The sequence below is a fragment of the Nannospalax galili genome, unplaced genomic scaffold (assembly GCF_000622305.1).
Source record: "Nannospalax galili isolate Female #2095 unplaced genomic scaffold, S.galili_v1.0 scaffold83, whole genome shotgun sequence".
Classification (NCBI taxonomy): Eukaryota; Metazoa; Chordata; class Mammalia; order Rodentia; family Spalacidae; genus Nannospalax; species Nannospalax galili.
Window position 1 is genome coordinate 1,153,804 of NW_008352659.1, and position 17,401 is coordinate 1,171,204.

The window sequence follows — 17,401 nt, forward strand, 5'->3', positions numbered from 1 at the left end:
ATTGGCCAAAGTAGCCCCCAAACTCCCAGACAGTAACCCAGCAAAGAACTGGGATAATGAACAGCAGACCCCAAAATTATCTTGAGGAATACTGACAACTGATTGCTGCTAGATGAGGAAGAGCTGATCTTCCTAAAACAAAGCCCTCTAGATAGGCTGACTAGATTCAGTGGATGGACAATCACTGGGGAATGGCTGGGGATGCCAACAACACAGTGGACAGTACCAGGGATGACAGAGAATATAGGCTCCAGTGGCGGGGAGAGGTCTATGGGAGGGTGCCATTTGGGAAGTGGGTATATAGATAAATAAGATTGTCTGGGATATTCTGTATGATATACACACAAAAAAATCAACAAAAAAATGACATATTTGAGGAGGAAGCATAAAAATTTACTTCCTGTTACTTAGTAGAGGTGATAAACATTACCATTTAAATCTACCTGGTGACTTTATATCCATACTCAAATGCCAAGGATCTCAGTGTAACTGACTGTGACTAGTAATAATCAGATATATAGATATTAGAGACACATGCAAACATCTAAGTGTTAATAATATTAAAAATGAGTCTTTCTGTAGGAAACAGCATATTTTAAAATGAAATAGAGATCTTTTTTAAAGATTAAAGACTCATTCAATTTTATGTTTTGTAGGGTTTATATTGAGTTCAATATTGTATAACTGTATTAATTCAACTGTGAACCTAAAAATTTACAGCCAATTTTGAAAGAGATGTATCTTAGCTCTGGAAATTGTTATTGAGTATGTCAATGCTGTAATAAAATGCTTCTTCTAATTATGTGATAATTAAATAAATATGGGTATAATAATAAGCCATTAGGAGTCAATTTAATACTACATTTAGCAGAATATTAGTAGTAGATTCTCCCCTATGGCCTGTGATCTGTCTAGTTACAGGTCTTTGGCCCTGATAACAGTATCAGGTATGGGCTCCACTTTGTGAAGCAGACCTTAAATCCAAACAGAATGTGGGTTGGTTATTCCCATAACATTCACATCACTACTGCACCAGTGTAGCCTGCTGATACTTTGAATGGCTCCATTTCACTCTGGCTAAACTTACTACAAGCAGGAGTTTTTCAGGCAGTGATAGTTCAGGCTTCTGACATTTTCTTTCTTCCTGAAGATGATCCTTCTGAAGATAGTAACTAAGGAATGTTCTTATAATTCTTTTTTGACCAGGACTCTAGAGGACAGTGGACCCAGGGGATCCTAGGTAGTGCCAGTATGGCTCCTGGCCTTTGGCTCCAACGGTCCATTTTCTGGGAACCCTTTCAAGGTCTTTCTTTTCTCTGTGCTATTTGCATTTGCCTTTTGTTATATCAGAGGAATTTATTTTTTCATGACCATGAACTCAAACAGGATAGCAAAGTGACCTGGAGATCTTCCCTTCACTCATGTGCAGCATGTAGTGTGACTCAGCAGCCAGCCATGCAGAAGGAACCGAGGGCTCAAACACTTTACACCTTCATATGATCATACATTTCAATCCTGTCTGGAAATACCATGTATCAGCTTTGCTTTGCTGACAAACATCTGATAGCCACAGTTTTAGCTGATTCAAATCATTTCACTCTCTCATTTTATTTTCTGTGACAAGTTCTCATGTAGCCCAAGCTGGCTTTGAACTAGGCTTGGTATATAGCTGAGCATGTCAGTGAACTTCTAATTTTCTTGTCTCTACCTTTCAAGTGCTGAAATTACAGGCGTGCACCACCATGCCCGGTTTATACAGTACTGGGATTAAAACCCAGAGCTCTGTGCCTGATGAAACAAGCATGATACCAACTGAATTAGATTCCCGGCCCTCATTTCATTCTAATTTTCTAAAAATATCTGGCTGTGACATCACATTTTTCAGGCTCACATTAAGGCAACAGTCCCATGTGTGAATGCCATTAGACTGCCACATGCAAAGCAACATCACAGTTTTTATATCTATTTCCCCAAAGTTATTTTGACTCAGGGTAGGAAAAGGAAATACATTTTCACATAGGATATTATTCAGTCTTTGGAGAAAATATGTATAATCTACATAAAAATATAAATATGATATTACTCAGTACTTATAAGTCAAAAGAATGTTTTCTCTAGGAGATAGGTAATATTCTCTCACTGGAAAGAACTTTAATTTATGGACTTTACCATTTATATTGTTAAAGCATTGTCTCTAAAGAACCTAACCTGGATTTTTGAAGTATCTCATTTAGGATTATAAATGCTTAGTTGGTTAATTTGGGCTGGTGATCATGACAAATAAAATATGCATGAGTGAGCATAAAAGCTTCTGAATAATACCAGTCATTTGAAAGGTCTATGAAGGTTCCATTTCATCTAAGGAATAAGAAAAAGACTGTAATCAACTTGGAGCAAAATGTCTGTGGATGAGGGAAATTTGACTTCCTCTATTAGAATGTATCAAGACCTGGGTGGGCTCCTAACAGACAGACCTGAGTGCTCCCTCCTGGCTGACTGACCTTGGCCTCCATTAGCTTTGTTGAATCTTAGTTGTTCCTTCTTCCATAAGATGAGACTTTTGAAAGCTCGCAGCACATAGAGTTTAGTGAGAACAAAGCAGTAATACAATGAAGCTTAGCACCTGTCCGATACAGGTTAAACACCCCAAGTAAGTCAGCTGCTACTATGGAAACTATGTCCTTCTCAACTGTGTCCCCTTCGTAAACACATGTGGAGAAGTAAAGCTGGGTGGGACATCTGATGGATATGTGTGCTTTGTGGACAGGTGTCTCCATTCTTGGCCTTAGCTCTTGGGAATGACCTTGATCTTAGTCAATCCAAAAGCAGGAATTGTTTTGAGACACATTCACTCAGCTCTTAAATTTGTCCCTAACAATGGAAATATGGGAGCCATTCCAGCCCACTTCCTCTCCTTCACTGTGGATTGTCTTTCTAGCATCCCCCAAATCTAGCTCTTCCAATGCACCCCTGAGCCTTGTGGGTAATTCCACCACATACACTCTACTTATGTTCTAGTGAGTTCTTACTCCTGCCTTTGTGCCTTTTCACATGTCCTGATCCTAGTTAGAAATGCTCTTTGTGGTGTGTTCCACCTGCCTTGTTTAGGCCATCAGTTTCCCTGCACCAGGAAACTTGTAGTAGTCAAGGAACACCTTCCACCTGCTCAGCACTGAATCCCTCACTTCTTCCAGTCAGAGCAGCCTAGAAAGACAGACAGTACAGGTGATGGGGAGCTGCTAGCTACAAGAATGGGGAGGTAAGGACACTAAGCCAGACTCTTCAATTTACCTGTAAGAGCTAGGCAAGCTTGGCTAGAGCCAAGACACATAATGGCACCTTTCAGAGAGAGGCAAAAAAGACTGCAGCTTGAATATAGGCATTCAGCTCTCCAAAAGAATGTGCCCATCAGATGGGGCCACTGGCAATGACCTCTAAGTCCTGCCCAGAAAAGTCAGGGAACTTGGCTATTTTACTTTACCATGTTCAGTCCCTGGGTAAGTAAAGCTCTGTTGTCACCATCTGGAAATTCTTAATGAATTTTAAACACAGTAACCTTGCATTTTACATTGCACTTGGAGCTACAAATTGTGTCGCCGTCTTGCCTAGCACACATAAGGGCTTTGTAAATGGTAGCTAGGGAATGTGGCAGAAGTTTCCCATAGAACCAATGGAAGAGCTAGTTAAGAGACCAAGGAACATAACATCCCATTTCTGGCCTCCAGCTGGAAGACATCGAGGAAGCTTCAGGACCCAGTCTCGTTGCCGCTTTTAGTCTCTTAGCGGCTTTTAGTGGAAACAGTCATGTGCTTCTTGATGGGGGGATACATTTTGAGAAGTGTTGCTAAGCAATTTCAACATTGTACAAACATCATAATATGTACCCAAGTCATGTGCTACAGATTATTGCTCCAGGCTAGAAACCTGTACAGCATGGTGCAATACAATGATCAATGCTTATATATCTAAACATACCCAAACACAGAACAAGTACAGTAAAGATGTGTTATAAAAGATTAAAAACTGGTGCGCCCATTCAGGAGTCTTCCTGTGAGGGGCACTTGCAGGGCTGGAGGTTGCTGGGAGTGATTCGGTGAGAGGTGGCTGAGTCTGAAGGCCTAGGACACAGCTGGGTATTTACTGCCCAGTTTACAAGCATGGAACAAGCAAGCTGTGCTAGATTTGGTTTCTTCAATGACAGACTTAGTTTACTATAACTTTTTTACTTTACAGACTTAAAAAAACTTCTCTGGTTTTTTTTGTAGTAATGCTTAGCTAAAAATGCAAAGACAAAAATGTTTTCTTTTGGTACATGTTCTAGTTTGTTTTCATATTGCTGTGCTATGAAAACCCACTTGGGGGAGGAAAGGGTTTATTTAGCTTACAACACAGTCCATTATCAAGGGAAGTCGAGGCAGGGACTCAGGGCAGGAACCTGGAGCACAGACCACAGAGGAGTGCTGCTTTCTGGCTTGCTCTTCTGGCCTGTGCTCAGCCTTATTTTTCATACAATACAGGACCACCTGCCCAGGGGTGGCACCGCTCACAGTGGGCTGGGCCCACTCACATCACTCAACGATCAAGAAAACTGCCCCACAGATGTGTCCACAAGGCCAGTCCAGCAGAAGCAATTCCCCAGTTGAGACTCCCTCTTCCCAAGTGTGTCAAGTTGACAACTAAAGCATCCAGCACTATATATATATATATATATGAATACACCTGAAAGCCATTAAGGCTTAAATTCAAATGGCAGAACAAACCAAGAACTGCTCTCAAACAGGTTGTCCTGGAACTCACTATGTAGACCAGGCTGGCCTCGAACTCACAGAGATCCTCCTGCCTCTGCCTCCCAAGTGCTGGGATTAAAGCCGTACACCATCACACCTGACTCAGCGCAATATATTCTTATGCCACATTCTTTTTTCTCTTAAATTTTCTATTTTGAAAACTGAGAATATAGCTCAGTTGGAAGAGCACTTAACTACCAGGTGTAAGGCATTGGTTCAATACCTAGCATCAGAAGAAAATATTGTTTTGAGCTGGGCCTGGTAGTACAGGTCTGTAATCAAAGCTACTAAGGAAGCTGAGGCGGGAGGATCATAATTCAAGGCTTTCCTGGCTACAAAGCAAGTTCGAGACCAACCTTGGCAACTTAGTAAGACCCTGTTTGTATCAGGGAAGATTGTCCTCTTTGAGCTCAGTTTGGGGAGAGACACATATGGAGCAGTGACAGAGTTAGGGGACACCCCCGAATCCAGCCAGTAAGATTAGCAGAATTAACCCAAGGGATCAATGAGGCAACAGATGTCACAACCAGATTTCCCTCACATCTGAGATCCTGATTCAAAATGAAAAGCACAGAGGACAAGGAACACAGACCAGGGGTAAGAGTGCTTGCCTCACTTGTGCCTCAAGTGCGTGCCTTGTCGCCTTATTTTACTTTTGATTTCTTACATTTTTTTGGTTAAAAACCAAGATACAGAAATGCACGTTGGCTCAGGATAACAAAGGGTTAGGATCATCAACATCAGGATCTTCCACCTCCATCTCTTGTCCCACTGGAGATCTTCAGGGGTAATTATGTTTGGAGCAGGGGCCTCCCATGATAACAGTTCCTTCTTATGTAATCCCTTCTTCAGGACCCACCTGAGGCTCCTCTTGAGGAAATGGCACCCTGTCTCAGAAATGACTCCATGATAGATGGCTCAGTTTTCTCCTGCTCTTCCTCCTCCTCATCACCCTCTTCCTCCCCCTTCTTTCTCCTCCTCTTTCTCTTCCTCCTTCTCCTCCTCCTCCTCTTCCTCTTCTTCCCTCCTCCTCCCTCCTCCCCTTCCTCCTCCTCTTCCTCCTCCTCCCTCCTTCTTTTCCTTTGTATCCTCCCTCTCCTCCTCCTCCCCCTCCTCCTCCCCTCTTCCTCCTCCTCCCCTTCGTCTTCCTCCCCTTCCTCCTCTTCCTTCTCCCTCCTTTTCCTCCTCCCCGCTTCCTCCTCCTCCCCTTCCTCCTCTTCCTCCTCCTCCTTTTCCTTCTCCTCCTCCCCCTCCTCCTCCCCTCTTCCCTTCCTCCTCTTCCTTTTTCTCTTCTTTCCCTTCCTGCTCCCCTTCCCTCCCCTCCTCCTCCTAGTCCTCCACACCTCTAAAGGCAGAGATTTAGCCTTGCACTCTCCCCTTTCTCCTCCTCCCCTTCCTCCTCTTCCTCCTCCCCCTCCTCTCTCCTTCTCCTCCTCCTCTTTTCCACCTTAGATTTGTTTATAGGCAGACAATGCACTGTGAACACTTTGGTGTTGGGGTTGATATGTTCAAACATTTAAAGGAGTTTGCTGGGATCTGCAGATGCTGCTACCAAGCCCTTCACTGTGAGTTTTGTTGAGAATTCTTTTTCTTCTTCTGCATCACATTTCCTCTTGGCCCTTCTTCAGTTACAGATCCACTACATGATAGGAATACTCAAGCTCCATTATAATCTTTCAGACTACTGGTGGGTACATACTCCATCATTAACCAAAACGCTCATGTGTAGGACATGACTGTAGACAGGGAAGCAGGCCTCACTGGGGTTTGAGTAATCCACAGTTCTAGCTTGCTTTCAATTGCTGTGACAAAACACTCTGACCAATACCAAACTTGGGGAGGAAACAGTTTATTGGGCTTATGTCTCCCAGGTCATAGTTCATCAGGGAGCCCAGGGTAGGAGCTCAGGACAGGAACCTGGGGCAGGAGCTGGAACATGGGCCATGGAGGAGTGCTGCTTACTGGCTTGCTCCCCTGGCCCATGCTCAATGGAGTGGTTTGAATGAAAACGTCCCCCATAGGCTCCAGTATTTGATCATTTTGCCCCAGTTGGTGCTGTTTTGAGAGGTGTGGCTACGCTGGGGGCCTTAGAGAGTTCTTAAGCCTTGCTGCATCTCCAGTCACTCTCTGCTTCCTGTGCCTGCTTGAATATGTGAGTGCTTAGCTTCTGCTCCTACTCAGCTACCTCTGCCGCCATGCCTCCCCACCATGATGGACTCTTGCCCCCTTGGAACTGTAAGCTAAATAAACTCTTCTTTTTATAAGTTTCTGTGGTTATGGTGTTTCTGTCACAGCCAAAAAGTGATTAATATAGTCACTTAACCCATTTAGGGCTGTAGAGATGGCTCAGTGGTTAAGAACAGTGACTGTTCTTACAGAAGACCCAGGTTCGAATCCTAACACCCACATGGCAGCTTACAACTGTCTGTAACTCCAGGTCCAGGAGATCTGACAAACTCTTCTGTCCTCCATGGGCGTTGCACAACACAGGCACTTACTTACATGCAGGCATAACACTCATACACATAAAATAAAAATAATTTAAAAAATTTTTAAATTTTAACCCATTTAAAGTGAACAAACTCAGCACTTTGTAGTACATTCATGAAGTTTTGCACCTATTACTGTTGTCTAAGAATCTTTTTGTCATCAAATAAGAAAGTCCAGAGCCATAAGTACTGCTCACCACCCCCTCTTCCTCTAGTTCCTAACAGCCAATAATTTACTTTTTTTGTCTCTATATATTTACCAATTGTGAATATTTCATATAAATGGAATAATATACTATCTGGTCTTTTGCATATTTGGCTTTTTTATAGAGCATAATATTTTAAAAATTAATTCATGGAGTATCATAAATCATGATGTACTTTTTATTGTTTGGGCGACAGCCAACTGCTCTTTGATTGGATTTGAGCCCTGCTCCAAATATCTGGTACTGTAAACCTGGTCAAAAACCCATGATGGGGGAAGTCATGGGCCCTAGGGGGAAACTCAGTACTGTTTGTTTAACTAAATTGACATAGCATCAAACTGTCTTCTCAATATTTATGTTATGAGAACTAATGCAACTCAGCCAGGGAAGCCTCTGCCTCTTTCCAGTGAAGGGTGCTGAATACAGAGACTCATGGTTGTGAGAGGTATTGAGAATAAGAGACAGATGAGTGTTCAACCCTAAAAAGGCATTTACATCATCCCCTCTGGGGCTCCGGGAACATTGTGGAAGAAGAGGCAGAAAGAATGTACGAGCCACAGATAGAAGGGCTGGGAAAGGCCAGCTGGGCAAGACAGACATTGCAGTTAGGAACTCACCGCAGCTACAGACACCTGCACTGGGTCTGCACAGGCACCAGCCTGTCAACAGTCAGGTAGGGATGGAGGAAGGGCTCAGGGGGTGAACAATTTGCTATGAATAGATTCAGAGAGAAAGAATTATTGCCTTCAGTTGTGTACCCACTGGGGACCCCACCATGCCTCAACTGGTAGTTCTAATCCAATGGTCACACAAATAGCTCTGGTTAAATTAAATGGGTCACAAAACCAAACCAAAAGTCATGAATCTGGGAAAGGAACTGGTAGGGCAAAAGGGGGGATTAATAGGGGTGTGAGGAAGATAAAGGATGGGGAAGGAGTAATCACAATAGAATATATACATGCATGAAATTATCAAAGGACAAAATTAATAATAAAAAATAATAAAAATATAAAATTATAAACAGAACTACCCCATAATCCAGCAGTCCCACAACTGGAAGTTTAGCCAAAGGATGTGACATGAGTACCTTCCGGTGTGCTGGATAAAGCATCCGTTGTCAACTTGACACACCTGGGAAGAGGAACACTCAATTGGGAAATTTTCCCTATTAAACTGACGTCTGGCCACATCTGAGAGGCATTTTCTTAATTGCTGAGTGATATAGGAGGGCTCAGTCCACTGTGGGTGGTACCACCCTGGGGCAGGTCATCCTAGGTTGTACAAGAAAGCAGGCTGAGCACAGGGCAGAGGAGCAAGCCAGTACACAACGTTCCTCTGGGGTTTCTGCTTCAGTTCCTGCCTCCAGGTTCCCGTCCTGAGTGCTTAGCCTGGCTCTGGTCCACAGTGATCCCTAAGCTGTAAGGTGGAATAAACCCTTTCCTCTCCCAAGTTGCTTTTGGTCAGTGTTTATCACAGCACCAAAGAACCAAACTAGGACCCGAGATATCTGCCCTCCTGTGTTACTGCAGCATTAGTCACAACAGGCAAGATACAGAAGCGAAGTGTTAACTGTCAGTTTAAGGCTGGGAGTGTAGCTTAGTTGGAAGAGTGCTTGCCTTGCATGCATGAAGATGTGGGTTCAGTCCCAATACCACATAAAACCAGGTTTAAGTGTCACATGCTTGTAATTCCAGCACTCAGGAGGTGGAGACAGGAAGAAGTTCAAGGTCATCCTTGGCTACATAGTGAGCTGAGGCCAGCCTGGGCAACATAGGACCTTGTCTCAAAAAAGAAATGTTTAAATATGTGTTGTACTGTATATATTGTTTGCTTGACTTAGTGATTCAATAATGTATATGCATGTCAAAATATATTGTCTACCATAAACTTATAAAATATTTTTTAATTAAAATCAATTTTTAAAAATCATTGATGTATCCCAAGTGTGCTGGATAGCTTTCATGTCAACTTGACACACCTGGGCTGAGGGAGCCTCAATTGGGGAATTGCCTCCATTGGACTTGCCTGTGGCCATATCTGTGGGGCATTTTCTTGATTGCTGAGTCATGTGGGAGGGGCTGGGCCCAGCCCACTGTGGGTAGTGCCACCCCTGGGCAGGTGGGCCTGTGTTGTATAAGAAAGCAGGTTGAGCAGGGGACAGGGGAGCAAGTCAGTAAGCAGCATTCCTCCATGGCCTGTGCTCCAGCTCCTGCCTCCAGGTTCCTGCCCTGAGTTCCTACCTTGGGCTCCCTGATGAACTGTGACCCTGGAGATGTAAGCTGAATAAACCCTTTCCTCCCCAAGTTGGTATTAGTCAGAGTATTTTGTCACAGCAATGAAGAACAAACTAGGACACCAAGTCACCTAAGTTTTCTCATAGGAATCATATATTTTTGAGACATTTTGTTTTGTTTTGTTTTTAAGATAAGGAAGGTCTTACTCAAGGCCTTACTCAGCTCAAGGCTGGTCCCAAATTTACTATGCTCAATTCACAGCAATCCTCCAGCCTCAACCTCCCAACTGCTGCGATTATAGTCCTAAGTCACCATGCCTGGCTAGTTTTTAGTTTTATATTTAGGTCTACAGTTCATGTGAGCTAATTTTTTTTAAGCATTCCATTCATTTTTATGCATATGCATGTCCGGTTGGTCCATCATTTTTTGTTGAAAAACCTCTTTGCTGCATTGGACTGCTGCTGCTCTTTTGTCAAAAGTCAACTGACTGTGTTTATGTGGTTTTTCTGGGCTCCTTACTATGCTCCAATGATTGACTTCTCTATTCTGTCATCAATATTCTATCATCTTGATTGCTGTCGATTTACTGTAAGACTTAAAGGTGGGTAATTTTTGCTTCCAGTCATTTCTTTAGTATTGTACAGGGTGCTTTGAGGACATTTGCCTCTCCGTGTACACCTCAGAATCACTTGACTGATATGCATGAAATAATTTGCTACAATTTTGATTTAATTGCACTGTATCTATAAAATTGAGAATACCCTGGACTTTGATATGTAGACCAGGCTGGCCTCAGTCTCACAGAAATCTGCCTGCTTCTGTCTCCCAAGCACTGGGATTAAAGGCATGCACCACCACATTTTTTACAGAAAGTAGAAGGCAACTACTTGACAAGAGGAAGGAAATCAGCAGGAGTCGGAGGCGGACAAGAGAGGATAACAAGAGGTGAATATGATCAAAATACATCATCCACATGTATGAAATGTCATCATGAAACCCATTGTGTGCATACTTAATATAGTCTAAGAAACTTTTAAAAAGGTCCTTGCATGCCATTTGGTATAACTCAGACCTTGTCCCAAGGGAGCAGAATAGGGGTAGCACATTCCAGCTGAGAGATCTTTGGTGATATTACAAAATGATGAGGTTGAGTTATGATCTCTCAGCTTTTACTACATGAGAATCTAAAGATGGTATGTCAATTTTGTCACCTAATTAAAAAGAAGTTGTATAAGGGCTGGAGAGATGGCTCAGTGGTCAAGAGCACTGGCTGCTCTTGCACAGGACCTGGGTTCAGTTCCCAAGACCCACACGGCAACTAACAACTACCAGTAACTCCAGTTCCAGGGGATCTGACACCCTCTTCTGGCCTCAATGGGTATTTCACACAGGTAGGATACATGCAGGCAAAACACTCATTAAAAAAATATATAGGTTAGAAAAGTTAGTATTGATTCTAAAAGCCTGTATGCTGGCAATATTTCTCAGGGGAAAATGTTCCGCAGTTCATTGGGAATGTTGCTTCTCTGTCCTCTGACTGGGCTCTCCTTTTCCCATTTCCTATTGCCTCCCAAACAGCCCTGCACTGAGTGAACTACCAGTTCCCCCCAGGGTATATCTCTATTTGCTCCATTCTGTGGGTGATCTCCTCCCATAGGCTCTCTCCCTTCTCCATTGTCTTTCAGCTCACAGAGTCTTCTCTCACTATTGCTGGGTGGGCTTCCTCCAGTGCATGATCTTTATTGACTCCTGTCACACTCTTCCTTTGTCACAGCTTTCTGAAAAGCTCTTTCTTCCACGCAGAATTCTGAGATGGTCTTGAGGATCTTGTTCCCTGGTATTTATCTGTGTTTAATGTGTGTGCAGAGCTGGCGAACAGCATGGGGATCATGGCTATGAATGAGCTATAATCAAATTGACTTTAAGTTCATTAAAAGGAAAATTGTTGGGCTAGAGATGTAGCTCAATTGGTAAAGTGCTTGCCTAGCATGCACAAGGCCTGGCTTTGATCCCCAGCACCACATTAAGCTGGGTGTGGTGGTGCATGCCTATAATCCAAGAAATCAAGGAGGTGAAGGCAAAATGATCAGAAATTCAAGATCCTCTTTGGCTATACAGTGAGATCAAATCCAGCCTGGGCTACATGAGAGCCTATCAAAAAACAAACAAACAAACAAACAAACAAACAAAACCAACAAATCAGCAACAACAACAAACAGAAAAAGAAAAGTAATAAAAGGGAACTACCATGAGTGAGCCTGATTATTATCCAGTGAGCCCTTAAAAAGAGCCAGAGAGATAAGAAACTGCAGAAATTCTCCTGCTGGACTTGAGAGAGCAAACAGCATGCTGTAGAGATAACTCACAGTGGGGAATGGTAGATTACCTCAGGATGCTGAGATGGACTCTCTACTAACTAGAAAAAGGTGATCTTAGTCCCACAAGTGCAACAACCATGGAGCTAGAAGGGTGTGCTAATTAGTTTTTTTGCCAACTTGACACAAACTAGAGTCACCTGGGAAGAGGAACCTCAACTGAGGAATTACCTTCACCAAACTGGTCTGTGGGTCTGTCTTTGGGACATTTTCTTGATTGCTAATTGATGTAGGAGGGTCCAGACCACTGTGGGCAGTGCCATCCCCAGGCATGTGGGCCTGAGCTGTATAAGAAAGGTAACTGAGCAAGCCAGTGGAAGCAAACCACTAAGTAGCATTCCTCCAAGATCTCTGCTTCAATTCCTACCTCCACATTTCTTCCTTGAGTTCCTTGGCTTCCCTTGATGATGGACTGTATGCTATAAGACAAACTAAATCTTTTCTTCTCCAAGTAGGTTTTGGTCAGTGTTTTACATAGCAACAGAAAGTAAACTAGAACAAAGGGGATGCTTAAGCCTCTTATAAGATGGTGGTCATGGACAACACCAGGATTTCAGCCTGAGGTCCTATGACGTAAGAAGCTTCAAGACTACACATGGGTACAGTTTTAAGTGCTAGATGGTGGTAATTTGTTATATGACAATAGGAAGTGAATTCATCTGGTCTTCTATATTAAGATAGAGGGCCTGTTCTAAGTCCTGTGTTAACCAAAGTGGTCCTGGCTCTTGGTGGTAGAGGTTGGACACACCTGCTGGGCAGTGAATGCCTTTCCCATAGGGAGCCTTATGGGAGGCAAAGCTTGAAACTCATTTTAAGAAATATTTGTAAGAGTATTTTAACTTCAAGATGACTTTGGGCTACCACCAAGAAGTATCATTTTACTCTGTTTGATTTCAATTAGCATTAATGATAAAACTAAAAGGCATATTTTAGTATTTTTTCTAATATAACATCATCATACTTTTCTGTATCATGTTTTAGAATAAGAACTATATAAAATTATAGTCCCAGGAAATAATTACTTTAAAATAAAGTGTACACATAGGAGTTATAGTTGTTTACAGAAATCATTTACACTTAGATCAAAATATTGTTAGATAATTCCAAGTTATGTTTAGCAGCACCATTTTAAAACAAACTTTAAAAAACAGCTAAGAATGGACCAGAGAGATGGCTCAGCAGGTAAAAGTGCTTCCCCAGCAAACCTGATAACATGATTTCCATTCCCAGAATTCACATGGTAGGGAGAGAAACTGACTTCTGCAAGTTGTCCTCTAACCTCTACATGTACCCCTTGAGGGCTCTTCAAATGAATAGTGAATTCTACCCTGCTCTGGGATCTTACAGAAAAGCCAGGGTTAGGGTCTTTGGCTTGGGATTGGGGTACAAATAGTGTCTCAGGGACGTTCTCCTTTGTGGCGTGCCTGTCCCTTTCACAGGTACTTCATATGCAGCATGCCTGTGTACTATGGACGACCTTCTCCTCCTCCTCCTCCTCCTCCTCCTCCTCCCCGCCTCCACCTCCCTTTTCTTCCTCCTCCCCCCTCCTCCTCCCCCTCCACCTCCTTCTCCTCCATCTCCTTCTCCTCCTCCACCTCCTTCTCCTCCTCCACCTCCTTCTCCTCCTCCACCTCCTTTTCCTCCTCCTCTTCCGCTTCCTACTTCTCCTCTTCTTTCCTCTTCTTCTGTCCTTCATTGTAGGAAGAGCCACCCCATCCACTCATGGGACCCAATCTAGAAACCTGACAGCTATCTTGGATTTCCTAGGCCTCCAGTATATTCACCTGATCATCAACCAAACGCCCTTTAGTTTTCCTCTATATTTCTTACATCCATGAGGCACCAGTGTGGTTACTAAATGCAGAAACACTGGCATTCTATGTGGCCTGTATCAGGGAAGAATATTCATCAGTCTTAAGAGGAAAGGAAATTCTGACCCATGTTACAGTGTGGATGAACTTTGACAACAAAGTATGCTACATGAAAGTACCAAATCCTAGCCACTAGACTACCAGGATAGTGACCCAAGGTTGAACTTAGTTCCAACAACCCCATGAAATGCCCTCTGTCTTGTGACTGTCATGAGATGATTAACTTGTTTGGCTTCTGTATACAAGCTCATCACTAGGCCCTGAGGGAAGTGTAATCTCTCCCCTGGCAGCTGCACATTCCACAAGAATGAAGCAGTGTGGTTTTCATCTTTAAAGATTTCCTCCCCTGCTTAGAAACCCACCACAGACTCCGCACCCACCCTTGGAGACTGTGGTCAGCTATGTAGCTTCAATAAAAAATTTTGTTAATTCCAGTTTGCTTGAGTCTGGTGGTCCTTCCCAGTGGTTCCAAACTTCATAACACTAGGGGCTGGGAAAGGGAAACATAGAATTAGTATAATGGGATAGAGTTTCAGCTGTGAGGAGTGAGAAGCATTTGGGCATGGATTGGTAGGAGTGGTTGCACAGCAATACAAATGTAGTGATGCTATTGAAATGTACACTCAAAGCTGGTTAAGATAGTAACTTTTTTTTTTCTTTTTTGATACAGGTTCTCCCTGTAGCCCCAGCTGGCCTGGAACTCACTATATAGATCAGGCTGGCCTTGAACTTACAGAGATCCGCCTGCCTCTGTCTCCTGAGTGCTGGGACCAAAGGTGTGTGCCACCATACCCAGCCAAGATAGTAACTTTTATGACATGTATTTTAGTTCAGCTTTAAAAAGGGAAAATATTTGTTAAATATTGATATACAAAGAAGAAAAACACCTGTTATTTAGTGACATGGGTAGCCTCCAGGACACATGTAAGGGTTCCCAGGGACCTGACTACAAAGTGTTAGGTCTAAAGTTAAGACTAGCACATGACTGGGGTGTTTTCACCACATAATCTCAGGAGGAAAAGACCTCATCAGTTTGGTGACTTATTTTATTTAATTCTTATTCTGAGTTCATTTTATCCTATAGCTAGCTCAAATTTCACATGATTAAAGGGGTTTACAGCTAGCAGACCAGAGCATGTGCAGACACCTCCTTGGCAGCCTCTTGGGTCTTAGTTGAGGTGAGAGCTCCTTTTTCAGGCTACTTTCTCATGAGGAAAGAGCCCGTTGAGGTGCTTCTAGAGTCACACTGGAGATACCTGGAGGAGAGTTCTGCCTCAAGGCCTCCTCCTCAAGCCGCTCTGTGTCCTCCTGCAAGTCTTGGGTCTTCCTTGAAGAAACAGCTTTGGGGAGCAGTTCCTAAATAGAAAACACAAAGGAAAGAAGGTATTGGTGGAGATTAAGCACACACAGGAGTGGCAGGAGCACACTGTTGTTATTTTCATGTTTAACACTAAGAACGAAGCTGAAATAGATTTGCTGAAACAAAGAATAAAACCAAACCTGCATCAAAGGGGTTCACCAATGATTTGACAGCCAGCCAGGACAAAACACACCTCTTAAAGGAAAATCGCCCACTGGCTACAGAACTGCAATGTCCAGCACGCAAGTGAAAATTACTAGACAGATGAACTAGGAAAACATGAGACATAAACCAGAGGAAAAAGTATCCAGTGGAAAGAAACATTATATTGCCACAGATGAAAGTGCCTGTTGTGCAAACACAAGGACTCAAGTTTGATCCCCAGGATGAAGGCAAAAAAACCAGGCTTGGGGGTGTGTGCTTATAATCCCAGAACTGGGAGGCAGAGATAGATAGATCCCTGGGGCTCACTAGCCAATTAGCCTAGCCTAATCAGTGAGCTTCAGGCCAGTGAGAAGCCCTATCTTAAAAAAACAAGATGGACATCCCCTGAGGAGGAACACCACCTGAGGTTGATCTCTGGCTTCTGCACACATGCAAATATACACACACACTCATGCACACAAAAGAAAAAAAAATTCTTAAATAAGAATTCTTCCGTGTTGGTCATGACAGAAAAAAGGCTTCATAAACGTGAAGGCAGATCAATAGAAATTATACAACCTGAAGCTAAGGAAGAAGAGTGAAAAAAAAATGATGATAGGTCTGAAGAGATGGGTTAGTGGGTAAAGTGCTTGTCACACAAGGGTAAGGACCAGAGATCAGATTCCTAGCACCCATGTAAGTGTTGGGAGTAGTGATCTGCTTGTAATTACTGCAGCAGAAGCAGGCTAGCTAGCTAAATCAGCCATTATCAGCAAGTTCTGGGTTCAACTGAGACATCTTCCCTTAATGGATAAAGTGGAGAGCAATCCAGAAAGATGCCTGACATCGGCCTTAGGCCTTCACACATAGACAAACACCTGTGCACATGCACCCTCACGCACACATTGTGCCCACACGTATGTACACACTACACAAACCAACACATGCAAAAAAAATGATGCGAGCCCAAGGGGCCTGTGACTCAGTGACATGCAGTCCGATCCATTCAATTGATGTCCCAAGCCGAAGTACAAATCCTTGAACTGTCAGGCATGGTGGTGCATGCCTTTAATCCCTGCACTCAGGAGGCAGTGGTAGGTGGATCTCTGTGAGATGGAGGCCAGCCTGGTCAACATAGTGAGTTCCAGGCCAGCTGTGGTTACAGGGAGATCCTGTCTCAAAAAACAAACATAAACCAACCAAACAAATAGAATCTTTCAAACTGAAGCCCCATGGGTCACTTCTGCCCATATTTTGCCTGGAAATCCCAGAAGTCCATTCTGCAGTGGACTCTAGGGACCATAGTAGAGAGCCCAGAGAAGCACCTGTTTAAATGATCTCTAGAACTTTTCTAACTTCAAAGTACTGTGCCTATGCAGCAAATACCTGTGCTGATTCTAGGACTTTTCTAACTTCAAAGTACTTTGCCTATGCAGCAAATACATGTGCTGATTCTATAAAAAACATACTCCCCAACAGCTGTGTGGTCCAGATCTTCATAAGCATTAGGCACTGCTTTCTGTTATGGGTTACTTGTTCATAGTGCCTCTGCTTAATGAACAGGAACCACTAGAAGATCACCTTGCAGACTCATTCAAGGCTGAACTCAAGAGCTACCTTCTCCAAGATGTGATGATCCTCGATTCCTGTTTGAATAGGCGTCCTGCCACACCTGGCACTCACTTTCAGTCCCTCTTTTGACACGTTTACTAGACGAGCAGCATTCAAATTGGGGAACGAAAAGACTTTAAGATATAGGCAAAAATGGGTTTAAGAGGTAAAGCTAGCCAGTGTGGTGGTGCATGACTTTAATCCCAGCATTTGGGAGGTAGAGGCAGGTGAATCTCTGTGAGTTCGAGGCCAGCCTGGTCTACATATCAAGTTCCAGGCCAGCTGGGGCTGGGGCTATAGGGGGACCCTGTCAAAAGAGAGAGA

The 17,401-nt window shown here is 43.3% G+C and overlaps 1 protein-coding gene across 1 annotated transcript in view; it reads right to left on the reverse strand.

The window, feature by feature from the left end:
• Positions 1–15,004: 15,004 nt before the first annotated feature.
• Dydc2 (DPY30 domain containing 2) overlaps positions 15,005–17,401 on the reverse strand; it is a 7,278-nt gene continuing 4,881 nt past the window's right edge. The window contains exon 3 of the mRNA XM_008849825.1: positions 15,005–15,318. Coding sequence (XP_008848047.1) covers positions 15,169–15,318 — 150 coding nt within the window. The 3' untranslated portion in view covers positions 15,005–15,168. The remainder of the gene's footprint in view (positions 15,319–17,401) is intronic.